This window comes from Selaginella moellendorffii, unplaced genomic scaffold (genome assembly GCF_000143415.4).
Source record: "Selaginella moellendorffii unplaced genomic scaffold, v1.0 SELMOscaffold_64, whole genome shotgun sequence".
Taxonomy (NCBI): Eukaryota; Viridiplantae; Streptophyta; class Lycopodiopsida; order Selaginellales; family Selaginellaceae; genus Selaginella; species Selaginella moellendorffii.
Genome location: NW_003314325.1, coordinates 138,555 through 154,348, shown reverse-complemented (window position 1 = coordinate 154,348; position 15,794 = coordinate 138,555). Strand labels below are relative to the sequence as shown.

At 42.5% G+C, this 15,794-nt stretch overlaps 1 protein-coding gene across 1 annotated transcript; it reads right to left on the bottom strand.

The window, feature by feature from the left end:
• Positions 1-8,610: 8,610 nt before the first annotated feature.
• Positions 8,611-9,912, bottom strand: LOC9645010 (magnesium-dependent phosphatase 1). Its single transcript, XM_024690027.1, has 4 exons — positions 9,726-9,912; positions 9,468-9,639; positions 9,304-9,420; positions 8,611-9,249 (listed from the first exon to the last, which is right to left on the bottom strand). Exons 1-4 carry the CDS (start codon positions 9,905-9,907, stop codon positions 9,157-9,159), a joined length of 564 nt encoding a protein of 187 aa, XP_024545795.1. The 5' UTR covers positions 9,908-9,912; the 3' UTR covers positions 8,611-9,156.
• Between the last annotated feature and the right edge of the window lie 5,882 nt (positions 9,913-15,794).

Genomic DNA, 15,794 nt, shown 5'->3' with positions numbered 1-15,794 from the left:
CGCAACTGCAATAAGCTTATCAATACATCAAGTCAATAGCTCTGAGCATGCCTTTGAAGAGGCTAGCTATACATAACCAACACTTAGTCGAAGCTAAAGTGAAGATCATGAGATGGACTCATATCGGTACACAACCTCCTCATAGACAAAGCTATAGTATGGGTACTAACATCTCAAACTCAAACAACTAAGTTGAACATCACCATCCTCAGCCAAGGCGCAGGGCCACCAAGACCAAGTCAAGATCAGTGAGAGGTCACTACTCTCATAGAGTCTAACAAAATGCAAAGTGCAACTTGCCACTAAGCATAACGCTACAAAAGAAAGGCACATGGGTCACCTTTCTAGAAAAGTGCAACGGCCACTTTTCTACACTAACTCCAGACTCTATCCAACTCAATTGCTTTAGCCCCAAAAGTCAGCATCCCTTTTAGGCCGCATCATACAAACTACCTACTAAGGTTTAAGTCAACTAAAGTCAACTCCAACCCTTTCACTAATTTGTACTGGCTTACGAAAACGGAATGGTTTTCGGACAAAGTGATAACAGATCAGCCATTGGAAAAGTCTAAGAAAATTTGTGGAAAATTTTCCATCCTAGAGAAAGAATGACTCTCAGTCCAGGAATGCAAACTTTCAAGACTCAACCAACTTCCTTCTACTTAACAACTTCATATATGCTCACCTCAACACAAATTCTCATGACCCATAGTATGCTTAAGCCTCGAACATCTTTTTGCCCATTCTTTCAACATCCAACACCGACATCCGCAGAATGCAAAATGAACATCTAAAGCTTGATCATGGAGACTATACCTTCAGATATTCACATTGCACTAACACTCTTTTTCGATTACCTTCAAGATCCAATGTGAAGCCAAGACACTAACAAGAAAAATGACATAGAGAATCAAGCTCTAAGGAAAATTCCTCATCACTTGAATCAACAATGCCACTTCCACTAACACAAGTGCTAGCGCTATCAATGCCTTAACTACACACCTTTTCCATTCAACAATCTACTCTAAGTGCTAACGGATAAACCAACAAGCCATAGCAAATAAATGTTACAACCCTTTTCCAACACCTCAATGGGCAAACTCAAGGAACTAAGGAACCAACTTAAGCTTAGCATAATGGACCACTATCAAGAATCCAGTCAAAGTTACTACATTGCTACTACGTGCAAGTAGATTAGCTTCACCATCAACCACTTTAGGGTTGATCATCGTTTAACCAAGAAACTTCGTAAACACATTGCTTATTATCACATGGATATGATATGGAAATCATAATGACTTGATCATCAATTGAGAAACACCAAGAGCAACACCCATGTCATTACTTCAAAGGTTTATGTGACTATCAAGTGTCAACTCGATTCGACAAAATGCAACATAAATGCCACACTCCACCAATAGAGACTTATAACATTGAACACCACTAACTTTTGTTCACAACATGGATAAGCACATGCCACTCTTTTTCCGACCAAACTCAAAACTAATCCAACACCAAGCTACTCAAGGAACAATAGCAAGGTTCCCCGGAAAAGAATTGAGCATTGCAACCCAAGTCTTCCAATAGCAAGCCTAGACAAAATGGTATAGCGCTTCACCGCTATCCATCCCACAACTCACCATTTGTAAGACCATCATCTCCAAGATGCATCAAGGTAGGGACTCTTGATTGCATAATGTGAACACGAGCAATGAGTTAACACTTTGTTGCAAATAATTTCTCCAAGAAAGAAGATGATTTACGTGCTTGATCCTTTGTCCCTGACGACTCTCTTTTCGATCTCGTCTTTGACTAAACCTTAAGCTTGCTTTCACACTGCCTTCAGTCCAATCCAAGAAAAGTTTATGAAAGAGCACGGCAATGACTACTTGAACTAATAGACTAATCCCTACAGTCTTAGTTGATCCACTTGTAATCATGCCTAGGAAGGATCTACTAGTGCCGTGCTAAACAGCTACGGACCAGCCTATTTGCCACTCATAGCAAACTCAGGGGAGGTTTGATTTTACCCATGGTACATGGAACAACTCATGGAACCATTGGAACAACCCATGGAACGACCGATAGGCTAACATTAATCCTGCCAACTCAAAGTATAGCCTTGAGTTGCTAATGTGCCTCACTCATGAGCCCAAGCATAAACTCGTGTAAACGGAACAACTCAATCCCTCTTTGTGAGCTAAAGAGCAAGCTCATATCATAAGGTACAACATGTAACCAAAACCATACCCAAGGAACGAATGTGAACCCTTTGCACCAAACATGTACCCACTCGGATCATCGTTTTCATCTCTGCGTATGCAACGAGACTAGTTGCCCAATCTCATTGAATAGTACTTGCTGAGATTCATTCTCTGATACCAAATGTAGCGCACGTGGTTTTTGACCCTTTATTCTATGGTGATTTACCATAGGATAACACCACGAAGCGGAATGTAAGCAACCAAAGGGAACGACTTGAAAGACGGTCCATAGGGTTCAAATATAGAGGGCTGGGCTGGGTGACTTCCTAGGAAGTCCAAACTCAAGAGCTTACACGGAACCTAAACCCTCTTTATGCCATGTGACAGATGCCACGTGTCCATGCCACGTGTCCATAGGAACCCGAGGTTCAGGGCCTTGGGCCACTGAACAAAGGAATGGTGCCAAACTCCCAAGCATGGAGCCAAGGAGTGACGGAACCGAACCATGGAGCAACTCCCGAGCATAAAGCCCAAGGAGAGAAGGGACAGGAGCCCAGAGCAACTTGGAACAGTCCTAGAGTAACCAGCATCCCAATGCCAGGACCAGTACGCAAAACGGAGCCAAATGGAGTCTGGCGCTATTTCGGCATACCGGTGGCCTAACGCGAGGATATAGGTACTCCACCAGCTAGCATGGAATGGAACTTGGGCTTAGACCCAAGCTGGACGCAGAACAAGGACAGGCACGCAAGCAGGAGCTAGACTATGCCTCAAGTTGGTCGGCCATACCCGACCTACCCACTATCCCTACTATACATTTGGAACCCCCCACAGCCCCCCCCCCCCCCCTTGAGGAACACACGCTTTGGGCTTTCACCCCAAGCCTCCCTTAGTATCAGGAGTTAGTCTCTGGGACAAGCTCGAAACTTACTAAATATGGAATGTCCCTAAATTGTGAATTTGGACATGGGACGAACACCATTGTGTTCAGACCGATCTCTACATTTCGTAAATATGCCAAATAAGCAAATCTAGACACTTTCCATAAATAGCATTTGGGACTGAAATTAGACTAACACAAAGGGCATGATAGCGAGGGTGTTTGGCAGACACGGTAAGCTATCATCTAGCGATATTAAGGGACTAATCTCAATATCGCGGGGGTTCTTGATACTAGCAAGTGCAAGCCAATAACACAAGTTTCTCAAACCAGGCCAAGTATGCTTAGCAAGAAACACATAGGGTTCCTACCTTATGTTTATCCAATCTAAGTGCATGTTCATTGACCAGTTTCTCAACTAATGGGTCCAGCAATACCGACCTCTTGCCATCGTGGCAGTAAGGAAAGAATATCCAAAAGGACTAACCGACAGGTAACTTTCGATACCCGAAGTCACATTCGCGACATTATCTCATTCTTGGCATCATTTGGCAAGGTGGTTACATACTCAAGATCTTGGTCCTGAGTCTTCTTTTGAATTTCCTTGCCTTGAGCTTCATGATCTTTGTTGTTGGTTGTTCCCTTGACGGCTTTTCTACTCTTGCATATAGATGTTGCTTTAGCGTTGTGTGTGGGTGGCATTGTCTCTACTGATGCTCTTCATCTCTTTGTTGGTAGAGTTGACTCTTCTTCTTCATCTTCTTCCTTGCTTGCTTCATCATGTTCTTCCTCTTCATTGTTGTCACCAAGGAGGATTAAATCTTCTTGTCTTTTTGAAGCACATTCCCTTTTTCTTTATGTTCATGGTGTCTCTATATTTGTGGCTTCACTTAGTCTTTTGTTGTTGTCATCTATTATTGTCTCTTTGATTTGTAGTGGAATGGCAGTGTTGAGCTTTGGGATGAGTGTTGCAATATAGGGAAGTGCAAGTGTTTTGCATTTGAGGCCGTCTTGGATCATCATCATTGTGATATAGAGTTCCTTGATGAGGGCTAGAGCAAAGTTTCAATGAGTTATACTAGGTATCCAAGTAGGTAGTGCCACTCACACTTGGATTGGGAGCATTGACCATTTGATTTTCTGGCGAAGCTAGAGCCAACTCTTAAACACTTTAACAAACTACCCCACTTATCCATCTGTGTTCACTTTAGTCTTGGATTCCTCAATAGTTATATCATTATCCACCACATGGGTATAGCCTTCCTAGGTCACATTGGCCTTTCCATGCCAAATTCGTTCTACTAGAGTCCAACCCCCACACTCTCCCCATACAATATTGCACATTGAGATTAAGAAAACGAAATGGGAAAGAGGAACACAAGCACGTGGTATCACCAAGGAGTTCACTTTCAATCCCAAGGTAGTCAGCATGATTATGGTGCACCTTACAACCCTATTTAGAAGAGGATTGAAGAGCATGATATATGGCTACATGAAATTGGACTCTACAAGTTCTCAAAAATCAGGGAAAAGTCATATAACATCAACATCACCAAGAAGATTCTCCTAGAAATCAAGGAAGACTTCATACATACAAGGAAGACTTCATGCACACCAATGACTATGAGTTTATCTTGAGTGCCAAGTACTTCACATGGGCATTTAAACTTCCCATCGGTGGAGAGTGTGTGATAGCGATTCCATGCACAAAAGGGATTCCTCCAAAGTGTATCAAGGCACTTGAGAACTACAATAATGGAAATTCTTTGCAAATGAGGAACATGATCAATGAAGCCAAGCGTGACTCAAGTTTTTAATCTCGACACTAGAGATGCATTTACAAATTTCGCCGGTAAAGCAATCATGATTGTCTACAACGACTTGCAACAAAAGACACAAGTCAATATCACAAGCTACCTTCGTGTCAAGACATAACTAGGGCACACTAAGGCAAAAGGTGGGGGAGTACCCACGAAGCTTAAGTTGGGCCGCAGTGTTTTGAAATATTATCTTAATGTCTTGAACTATAAAAAGGAAGAGGAGCAATCCTCTTGTGTAGTGACCAAGGATACAATCATATAGTGAAGAAGTCCTTGTGGTCAATAGGACTTAGCGGTCGGGTTTTTAAGCTTTGACTTAATGGCAATGTTGGCAAGCACGGTCATGGACGGAGAGGGATTTGGTGGGGACCAAAGAAGGGATATTGAGGAAGGTGTTAACACCCCATGTCTCCAAGCATCCTAAGGATGTGAAGGTGTGATCATTCTATGGACAGATAGCTTAGCCTTTGCGAAATAAGACTATGGTATGGGTGATCTTGGATTACCAATAAGACAAAGATGAATGAACAGGGCTTAATGTAACAAGTTGATATATCAATAGTACCTTTGGGTGTCTATTATAAGATTGGACACATGGAGCATTTGGACCAAATGCAAAAGCTGAATGGCATAGAGGCCATTCACGGGGCTAGCAAGGCCTCAAATCGGGAATAAGATTTATAGAGGTTGTGAGTGAGACTTTCAAATGGTCAAATGTGTGGTTAAGTGGCTAAAGTAAAATGGAAATTTAATTGTTTACACTACTTAGATCATACCAGTTTCAAAATGTGGCTTTTTCCTTTGCTAATGAGATCCCAACTTCTCAATATCCTTTATTTAGATCTTATATCCACCACATTATTTGTTTTTGTTTACTAACTTTGCCTTTCTATACTTTATTATGGATCCCCACAAGCTTAATGGACAACACTCTTGCAACCACTTAGTCTACTATCTCAGCTCTAAACCTTTTTCTTCATTAGTATGGAACCTCCCTTAGGGATCTAAGCCCCTCACAGCACTATTTGGATGTGGCATATGCTATCTATGGAGTTAAAGGTGGTGCATCCCTCAAAGTTGGCAAAAACATAGCTCTAATCTTTGTTTTCAACTTTGGCCACACTTAGGAGTCTTTGCATGGCTTCCTTGACACTTAGGGAAGTTTTCTTAAGTCTACAGCAGCTCCACATCACTTTGGAGTCACCACTCAGCCGCTTTGGCATTGCACAATCACATAGCTCCAGGTTTCTTCATGTTTCAGCTCCAATTCTCAACATGGTGTCATCAAGCATGGAGCCTTCATAGATACCATTTTCATCATGGAGATCTAGTATAACCACAACTACACAACACATTTGATTTTGTGGCAACTTTCCCATGCATTAACACTTTGTTCACCCACCAGACTTCTACAAGCACTTAGAGTGACTTTCTCTTCTTCAGCAACATCAAAATTCCCTATCCAACAGCAGCCATCACAACTAGATATCATGCTCCAAGTCTTATATCAGCACCTCTTGCAAACTTAGATTCTCTTGCTATTGCAAGCTTTGATTATTGTACTTGATTTTAGCTCAACTTTCAGTGGAATCCAGAATTTCCTTTGCCCTTCAAAGGCAAGCTCCTTCACAACAATACTTACAAAAAGCTCAACTCATTGCATTTTTCATTAGCAATGAATTCTTTCCTCTCTTTGTATTCTTTTCTTTGCTTTCTTATTTGTTTTCACTTTTCATGTCCTTCCAAACAACCTTCTCTTGTTGATGTAAGTTCAAACTTGGATTCCAACCTCGGGCTAGCCTTAACTGCATTCTTCTAGACTTGGGTATGCATCAATAAAGATGTTAATTTTCCCTAAGGGGGAAGAGTGTTGCAAATATGACTTTGAGTATCAAAAATATTTGTCAACTAATCTTTATGAACACTCTCTCTTTACTACTATAATAGTAGGAGATTGGTACAACTGGTTTCTTTTATAGTTCCCACTTGAGCTAATTGATAAACTAGTTAATGCATGTGTACTTAAATTGAATAAACATAGGGTAGGAACTCCTATATGTTTCTTATTGAGTATACTCAACTCAATTTGAGAAACTCATGCCATTGGCTTGTATCAAAGACCCTCACCATATTGAGTTTAGTCCTCTAATATTGCTTCATGATAGCGTACTATATCTACCAAACAACCTCGTTCATGTGTTAGTCTTATTTCAGTCCCATATACTATTTATAGTAAGTGCTTGAATTTGCTAGTGGAGCATATTTATTGAATTTAGAGAGTGTCCTAAAACCATCATGTTATTCTCATGTCTTAATTAGCAATCTAGTGCCATTCCATATTTAATAAGTTTTTGGGTTATGTGATAGTAGCCAAAGTAAAATCCCAACAAGTATAACACATTTAGACTAAAACCTTTAATTCAAAAAGTCAAGAGTTAAAGTATACACAAGGCTTGCATTAGAGTATGGTACTTCAAACTATCATCCCAAAATCCTTGACTATGAAAAAAAAGAGGGGTGGTCCTCTTACTTAGTAATTAAAGGTATAGTTATGTGGTGATAAAGTCATAAAAGTTAGTGGAATTTAGTAGATAAGTTTTACAGCCCTGATCTAGTGAAGGTGTTCACTAAGTACTATTGTGAAAGGAAAGGGATTGAAAAAGGGGTGTTATTCCCTTGGGTATTTTAAAGATAATAAAGTGTGATCATAGAATAACCACTTATAGATGGATAGTGTAATCTTTGAAGAATTAAAACTGTGGTATAAATGGTTATGGATTACCAATGAAATAGTGGAAATGGATAATGCTTTAGCATAAAAATTTAGTATGGCAATAGCACTTTTGGGTATCTAAAGTGGGACTGAACACATAAAGTATTAAACCAAATGTAAAATCAATATATAAAGACCTAACTTTAAGTGGTTTAAAATGTAGTTAAATGATTATAATAAAATGGAACATACATATTACTTTAGCTTTAAATTAACTTTTTGCAGTTGATTTAAAACCTTGTGTAACATACTTAATTTATGCTTAGTCTCCTTTGAGTTTTTAGGCTAAATACATTATTTATCTATAGACAATTCATAAAGATCGCATACGCATACAGCATGGGGAGAGAAGAACCTCTACCCCAATAGAAGGCACTGCAGTGGTCGATCAACCTCCACATTATGATGGCACTGGCCAGGCTACTGGAGATGTTCGTAGAGGCGGTGGTGTGTATGGGCAGCACCGTACAGGATCGATCGGTGGGGGTGCTTCACTAGCGCTGGTGGCACCAAGTTGCGTGATTTTAGGAGTAGCGAAGGGCAGGGATGGGATTCTAATTTATGAGAGGAGAGGAGTTTTCTTTCTCCTCCTCGTCCAAGAACAACATTCTTCTCTCACGCAGGCGTGCGCAGTTTTAGATTCTTGTTTTTGGATTTGTCATCTTTGGAAATTCGTGATTAGAAATTTCGGAGTTCTAGGATTCTAAATTCTAAGGCTTTTGCGATGGAAGCGCTGCGGCTCACTTGCTTCTCCAACGAGGCGCACGACGCAAGCTTCCATTTCCAGATCCTCTGGCTAGACAAGCAGGTCATGGACATCGATCGATTCTTTCCCATTTTCCCAGATTTGATCGATTCCTTCTCGCTCTCTTTATATCTGGATCGGATGTAACTCCGCGAGGCTGGGGCATCTCTTCGCCTAGATTCTATCACTTCTATGGAATTGGATCTCCTCGATCTCTCCATGCTTTCTTTCCAGGAAAAGATGCCGAGCTTATCCGCCTTGGCAGATTTCACATGCTTTTCTTCCATTCCAATCAATCTCTTCTTTGCTCGAGTCGCAGCTCTCAGGATGCGCCATTGCTTGAGGTCTCCCATAGTGTTTGCTTCTTCTCTCACGAATCTAACTCTCTCGAAACAGAATGCTAAAGGAACTCCAACATCTTGGATATACACACCCTACGAAGAAAAGAAGGAAGAAAAGAAGGAATCGAGCAAAGAATACAATGGTGGTGATGAAAATGAAGAGGGGCAAAGAATGCAAGAATAGAGATGAAATGAGAGAGGCTTGAGTCGTCGAGCGATGAAGACGAGGAAGAAAGAATGGGCTGTCCCACAAGCGAATGGGTGGTAGTGTACAAGAAGTACGAAGTGGTGGAGATGTTTTGCCTTCCACTGTTTAGAAGAGTGACACTCAAGATACGCTCCTACTGCCTATGCATTTAGATTTCTCCTTACCTGTAACCTCGAATCGATGAGCTATTTCTTGGTGTAATCCTTGAGCCCCTGCCGGAGAGCTTCCAGGTTGACGCCCTCGTCCACAAGAATGCTTGTGACGCCCATTTGTGAAACCTTGAACAAAGAAAAGTTTTAGAGAACGAAACGAAAAGAAGGTTTTGTGCTCACTGCTTTTATGTTGCGTTGCTCGTCATCGAAGAAGAGCATGTCCTTGAAAGGCGTGCTAGACTTTTGATGGATCTTTTGGAAGTGCTCGGTCTTGTGGCTCCAGCTCGGGTAGATTTCCTGGAAAGAAGAATTACTTTGGAAGTTGGAAGGAACGAGAAAAGTACCTTGGGGAAGAAGAGAGTGGCAAGGTTGAGCTTGGAGAGGAAGGCGGTGGCAATGTCGGGTGTGGGAGTTCTCGACGCCACAGCCATGGCGACGCCTTTCTCCTGGAGCGCGCTGAGAATCCCGGTCACCTGGGGATAGAGCCGCGGATTATCTCGCTTTGACATGCATTCGCTGGAGAGAAATCAAAATCGACCCAGAAACCTTGAGGAAGGGAGAGAAAGAGAGGCGCTCAGTCGCTCAGTCGCTCACTCACTCACCACCAGAAGGGCCACAGCGTGTAGTCGAGATCGAAGACAACGAGGCGGGGGAGGCGCTCGGCGCTTGCGAGGAGCTCCAATGCCTGGGCTTTGACGGCATCGCTGCTGGTGCTCATCCTCGCCGGTGCCCTAGGTCCCGCTAGCCTCTGCGCGCACGCGTGAGGAAGAACTAGATCTAGCATGAACCCTAAATTCGAAGCCCTAAAAACAGAGCTGCCTTTACTGGTATTGTAACATTTCCCTAATATAATTCCAGTTTACTAGTTTAATTTTAATGTAAGTAAACCAAAAATAATTAATAAAATTTTTGAAGCATGAAAACAATAAATTTAAAAATGCTATTTTGAAGAAAACTACTATTGTTATGCTCTCTTATCTATATTTTCCCCAATCTTGATTTTCAATGCCTTTGTTTCATGCAAGGGAATCTCATAACCTCACCACACAATCAAAATCCCATCGATCTCTCACTGAAAATACCACTGAAATGTGTAATGAATAAGCTCTAAGTATATCCATATCCAGAAGTAGGCCCAAAATTGTACCCCACTCCAATGTGAAGGATTGCCTAGACTCTCAACATGAAGGATTGCCTAGACTCTGATGTAACAAGAACCTAAAGCTTGTAAACTGAAACAGAATGGCTAAATCTCACACATAGATAGATGGATGATGAAAATTGAAATGTTAGAGAGAAAATAGAAAAAATAAGAATAAAATGTGGAGTTTGAAAACACAAGGAAATAACAAGGGAAAAATTGGAATCTAAACTCAAAAAATGGAAAAAGGAAGAGATGATAAGAGATGAAGAAAAAAGTCTAAATTTTGGATCTTGGCCTCAGAATATGATGGCATTGTGTTGTTAACAATGTTGAATAAATGGTTGTGGATTATCTATGCTAAAAACTATTGTTCACTAAGAAAGGTGGAATGGGATAGATTTGCCCAATCAGCCATTAGAGGTTTCATTTTGTTGCTAAGTTGATATTATTGCATTAATCTAGTTGCAATTGTAACTTGCTAGAACTTTAGTTGTGTCTAAAGATAATTTGAACAAATAAATTAAATATGGAAAACCATTAAAAAAAATGCCGAGCCCAATTATAGTGTCATAGAAAACAATGAAACTGATATTGATAAAAAAATCTATAGAATTGATTGGAAGAAATAATAGTGATTGTAAATGGTCAAGAAAAATGTTAAAAGAAATGTGGAAAACTAAAAATCCTGAGCATGATCTAGAAAATTCAAAACTTCAACATTATATTTAAAGTATATATTTAATACTTGTTTGTGGGTGATAGGTTATGTTGAATTTTAATTTAGTGCAATATTACTTTAGAAGAGTTCTCTAGAACTTGTTAATGAAATTCTTCTATCAAACTGAGATAATTTCTTTTGCCTTTCCCCACTCAAACAACTTATTCAAAGAATAGCTTTGTCAGGAATCCCCCAATTCTTGCCACATTCCTGACTCTCGCTAGATTCTTGACTCACAAAACCACATTCCTAACTCTCGAGACACTTCCCTATTCTTGACTCTCTGATTTCTTGTATGATTCTTGATTCTAGGTTCTTGTCTACGTACTCTTTGAGGGCCTTAAGCTCGGACGGGGATAACCCGTAGATAGGCCCCCACGGAGGTGACGCTCCTTCCTGTAAATCAATAAGACAGTCGTAAGGCTGATGAATAGGCAGTACACTTTGTCAAACACATCCCCAAAATCATGATACTTCTTAGGAAGACTGACAGGAGAAACATGCAAAGCAAAAAGGAAAATAGGTTCTTCGTGAAGGAGCTCTTTCATAGTGATTGTGGAGATAGGAGGAGGCATATGACTGAATGAAATGATGGGACGAGGATACTGTCTAGTGTAAGATGGAAGAGAGGGAAACGAAGAGGGTGAAAACTTTGTAGAGTCAGGAATAGAACCCCAATTTGAGTTTAGGGAATTTTTCCTGATTCGGACTCGATGAATAGCAGGGGAAGACGTGGGAGAGACGAGCTGTAATTCCTTCCAAAAAATCTGAGGCTGGTGCAGTTGGAACCAAGGAAGGCCGAGCACCACAGAGGAAGACTTGTTGTTAATGATATTGAAGTGAGAAGATCAGCTCTATCTGGTTCAGGAATCCGCAAAGCTCCGAACGCTTGCCTGAAAACTTCGCCAGGAAACTCACCTTCGATTCAGGAACTTTGTTTGATCCTTGAGCCGAAAGTCAAGCAAACTCCTGTTGCATGTGAAGAAGGGTCGCTTTCAGCTCAGTATTCTCAGACTGGATTTTTGCAAAGACTTTGGCAAAGAAATCAAGATGGCTTGGAGATTCCATTGGCAAAGAAGAAAGAAAAAGGGGGAAAAAAAGGCAAAGGCAGTCAAACAATCAAAATGAGCTAAAGAAAAAGCAAAAAGCACAATTTGAATCAAACTGTCAAGACCCCCAACAAAATCAGGACTGAAAAATACAAAAGACAAAGAGAAAAGCTAGTGGAGGCGAAGAAAAGGCCTTAGATTGGTATTGATTCAGATTGTGGAGAAATGGAACAAGGTTAATCTATATATACTATAGGTTGATGAAGCTCCACCACTCTTGGATCGAGAACGGCCTAAATATAGCTGAAGTCGAGGAGGTGCCACGTCATCATCAGAAATGTGGTTCGTGCATCGGGGCACATTCAGCATTTGCAGTCCCCAGTTGGAGCATTTGTCTTCTTTGTCAAGAAGAAGGATGGGAGTTTGCGGCTAGTCATCGACTACCGAGGTTTGAACAAAGTGACTGTTCAGAACCGTTATCCACTGCCCCTGATCTTGGACCTGTTGGAATGCCTTGGCTGTGCCCGCTTCTTCACCAAGATTGTTTAAGCTCCTAAGTTTGGTCCCGGGAGGTCACCCAACCTAGTACTATTCAAACCCAAGGACACTTAACCCCAAATATCCCAAGACCCTTAACCGATTGAAAAAGGGGGTGTACTCTTATTCATGGGCCCTTTCCCTCTATATTTGAACCCTATGGACCGTCTCTCGAGTCGTTCCCTTTGGTTGCTTACAATCCACCACGCTTCCTTGCAAGTTGATGCCCTCGTGAACGGAAGCTAAGAGCCGTAGCTCTCCTGAGAGCCCCGCTCTCTTGACACCCTACCCCTCGGGTCGAGCCCAGCGGGAGCAAACTGGACCAGCCAGATGTCAATCAACATGTGGTGCGATTCCCTTAGCCAGCCAACAGAGTCGGACCCGAGACCCCTCTGATACCAAATGTAAGCTCCTGAGTTTGGACTTCCCGGGAGGTCACCCAGCCCAGAACTATTCAAACCCAAGGACGCTTAACTCCAAAATATCCCAAAACCCTTAACCAATTGGAAAAAGGGGTGCACTCTTGTTCATGGGCCCTTTCCCTCTATATTTGAACCCCAACGGATCGTCTCTCGAGTCGTTCCCTTTGGTTGCTTACAATCCACCACGCTTCCTTGCAAGTTGATGCCCTCGTGAACGGAAGCTAAGAGCCGCAGCTCTCCTGAGAGCCCCGCTCTCTTGACACCCTACCCCTTGGGTCGAGCCCAGCGGGAGCAAACTGGACCAGCCAGATGTCAATCAACATGTGGTGCGATTCCCTTAGCCAGCCAACAGAGTCAGACCCGAGACCCCTCTGATACCAAATGTAAGCTCCTGAGTTTGGACTTCCCGGGAGGTCACCCAGCCCAGTACTATTCAAACCCAAGGACGCTTAACTCCAAAATATCCCAAAACCCTTAACCAATTGGAAAAAAGGGTGCACTCTTGTTCATGGGCCCTTTCCCTCTATATTTGAACCCCAACGGATCGTCTCTCGAGTCGTTCCCTTTGGTTGCTTACAATCCACCACGCTTCCCTGCAAGTTCACGCCCTCATGAACGGAAGTTGAGAGCCGCAGCTCTCCCAAGAGCCCCGCTCTCTTAACACCCTACCCCTCGGGTCGAGCCCAGCGGGAGCAAACTGGACCAGCCAGATGTCAATCAACATGTGGTGTGATTCCCTTAGCCAACCAACAGAGTCAGACCCGAGACCGCTCCGATACCAAATGTAAGCTCCTAAGTTTGGACTTCCTAAAAGGTCACCCAGCCCAGTACTATTCAAACCCAAGGATGTTTAACCCCAAATATCCCAAGACCCTTAACCGATTGGAAAAGGGGGTGCACTCTTATTCATGGGCCCTTTCCCTCTATATTTGAACCCTATGGACCGTCTCTCGAGTCGTTCCCTTTGGTTGCTTACAGATTGACCTCCGTAGAGCATACAACCTGATCTAGATCCAGCTTGGCGATGAATGGAAGACTACATTTTGAACCCGCTATGGCCACTTCGAGTACATTGTCATGCCGTTTGGCTTGACAAATGCTCCAGCAGTTTTCCAACACATGGCAAACAACGTCTTTTGGGAGTTTCTTGATCAGATGGTGATCGTCTACCTCGATGACATCCTCATCTACTCAAAAACTCAAGAGGAGCATGACGAGCATGTGTGCAAGGTGCTGGCGAAGCTGCGAGAACACGGTCTATATGCAAAGCTTGAGAAGTGTTCTTTTGATTAGGAGTCTGTGGAGTTCCTTGGGTACATTGTCACTCCTAAGGGTATCATGATGGATCCTACCAAAGTCAAGACTATTCTCGAATGGGAGCCTCCACAATCTATGTTGGACGTTCAGGTTTTCCTTGGCTTCGCCAACTTCTACCGCAAATTCATTGATCACTACTCCAACATTGTCCTTCCTCTCATCTCACTCGCAAGGATGTTCCCTTCTCTTGGTCTACTACTGCCCAGCAGGCCTTTGACACACTCAAGGCAGCCTTCAATTCTGCTCCTATCTTGATCCACGTTGATCCCTCACAACCTTTCTTCATCAAGGCGGATGCCTCCGACTTTGCCATCGGTGATGTGCTATCTCAACTCAAAGCGGATCAGGAATTTCATCCGATCGCTTTCCATTCTCGGAAATTCCAGCCTACAAAGGGGGCAAGCCATCAAACAACGGTTTGGACAGATCACAAAAATCTGGGGTATTTTGCCACTTCCCGAGTTTTGAGCCGTTGTCAGGCAAGGTGGGCACAATTCCTTTGTTATCAAGTATAGACCTGGAAAGCTTCAGGGCCTTCCTGATGCTCTTTCAAGGCACTCCTATCTCAGTCTCAGGCTTGGTAATCCTGCTTTCAATCAACAGGATCAGGTTATCCTCGGTCTTGATCGGCTTCAAGTTATGGCAATTTCTCTGGCTCCTCAGAACTCCTCCTTGATGGACACGATCAGAAACGATATTCAATCTGATGACCTCGCTAGTGATATTTCCCCCATCTTCAGGCTGGATATCCAGTGACTCCTGACTTCCAATGATTTAACGAGTTCGAGTTCTTAAATGGCTTGTTGTACTATGGGGAGCAGCTTTACGTTCTTGAAGGTGATGCTCGAAGGTTGGTCTTGATGGCGTGCCACGATAGCCCGACTGCTGGTCACTTCAGCATTCTGAAAACCTATAAGCTGGTTGCATGGGACTTTTGGTGGCCTCACATGGATGACTACGTCAAAGCTTTTGTTACCTCTTGTGACACTTGTGCCCGGAATAAAGTACCTCACCACCTTCCTTCAGGTTTGCTTCATTCCCTTCCGGTCCCTTCAGGTCCTTGGGAATCCATCTCCATGGATTTTTTGAGTGATCTTCCGAGTTCTAAAGGCTTCAATAGCATTTTAGTTGTGGTGGATCACTTCACAAAGATGGCGCACTTCTTGCCGTGTACTAAGGAGTTTTCGGGCAAGGACATAGCAAAACTGGTATTTAGGGAAATTTTCTAACTTCATGGGATTCCTGTAGATGTGGTTTCGGATCGGGGACCTCAATTCATCTCTCATTTCTAGCAATGGTTCTTGCAGCTTATTGGAGTGAAGGCCAACCTCTCTTCAGCGTATCATCCTCAAACTGATGGATAGTCCGAGCGAATGATTTAGACGTTGGAATAATTCCTGAGGTGCTTCATCAACTATCATTAAGATGACTGGTTCAATATCCTTCCCCTTACTGAGTTCTCTTATAATAACTCCGTTCACTCC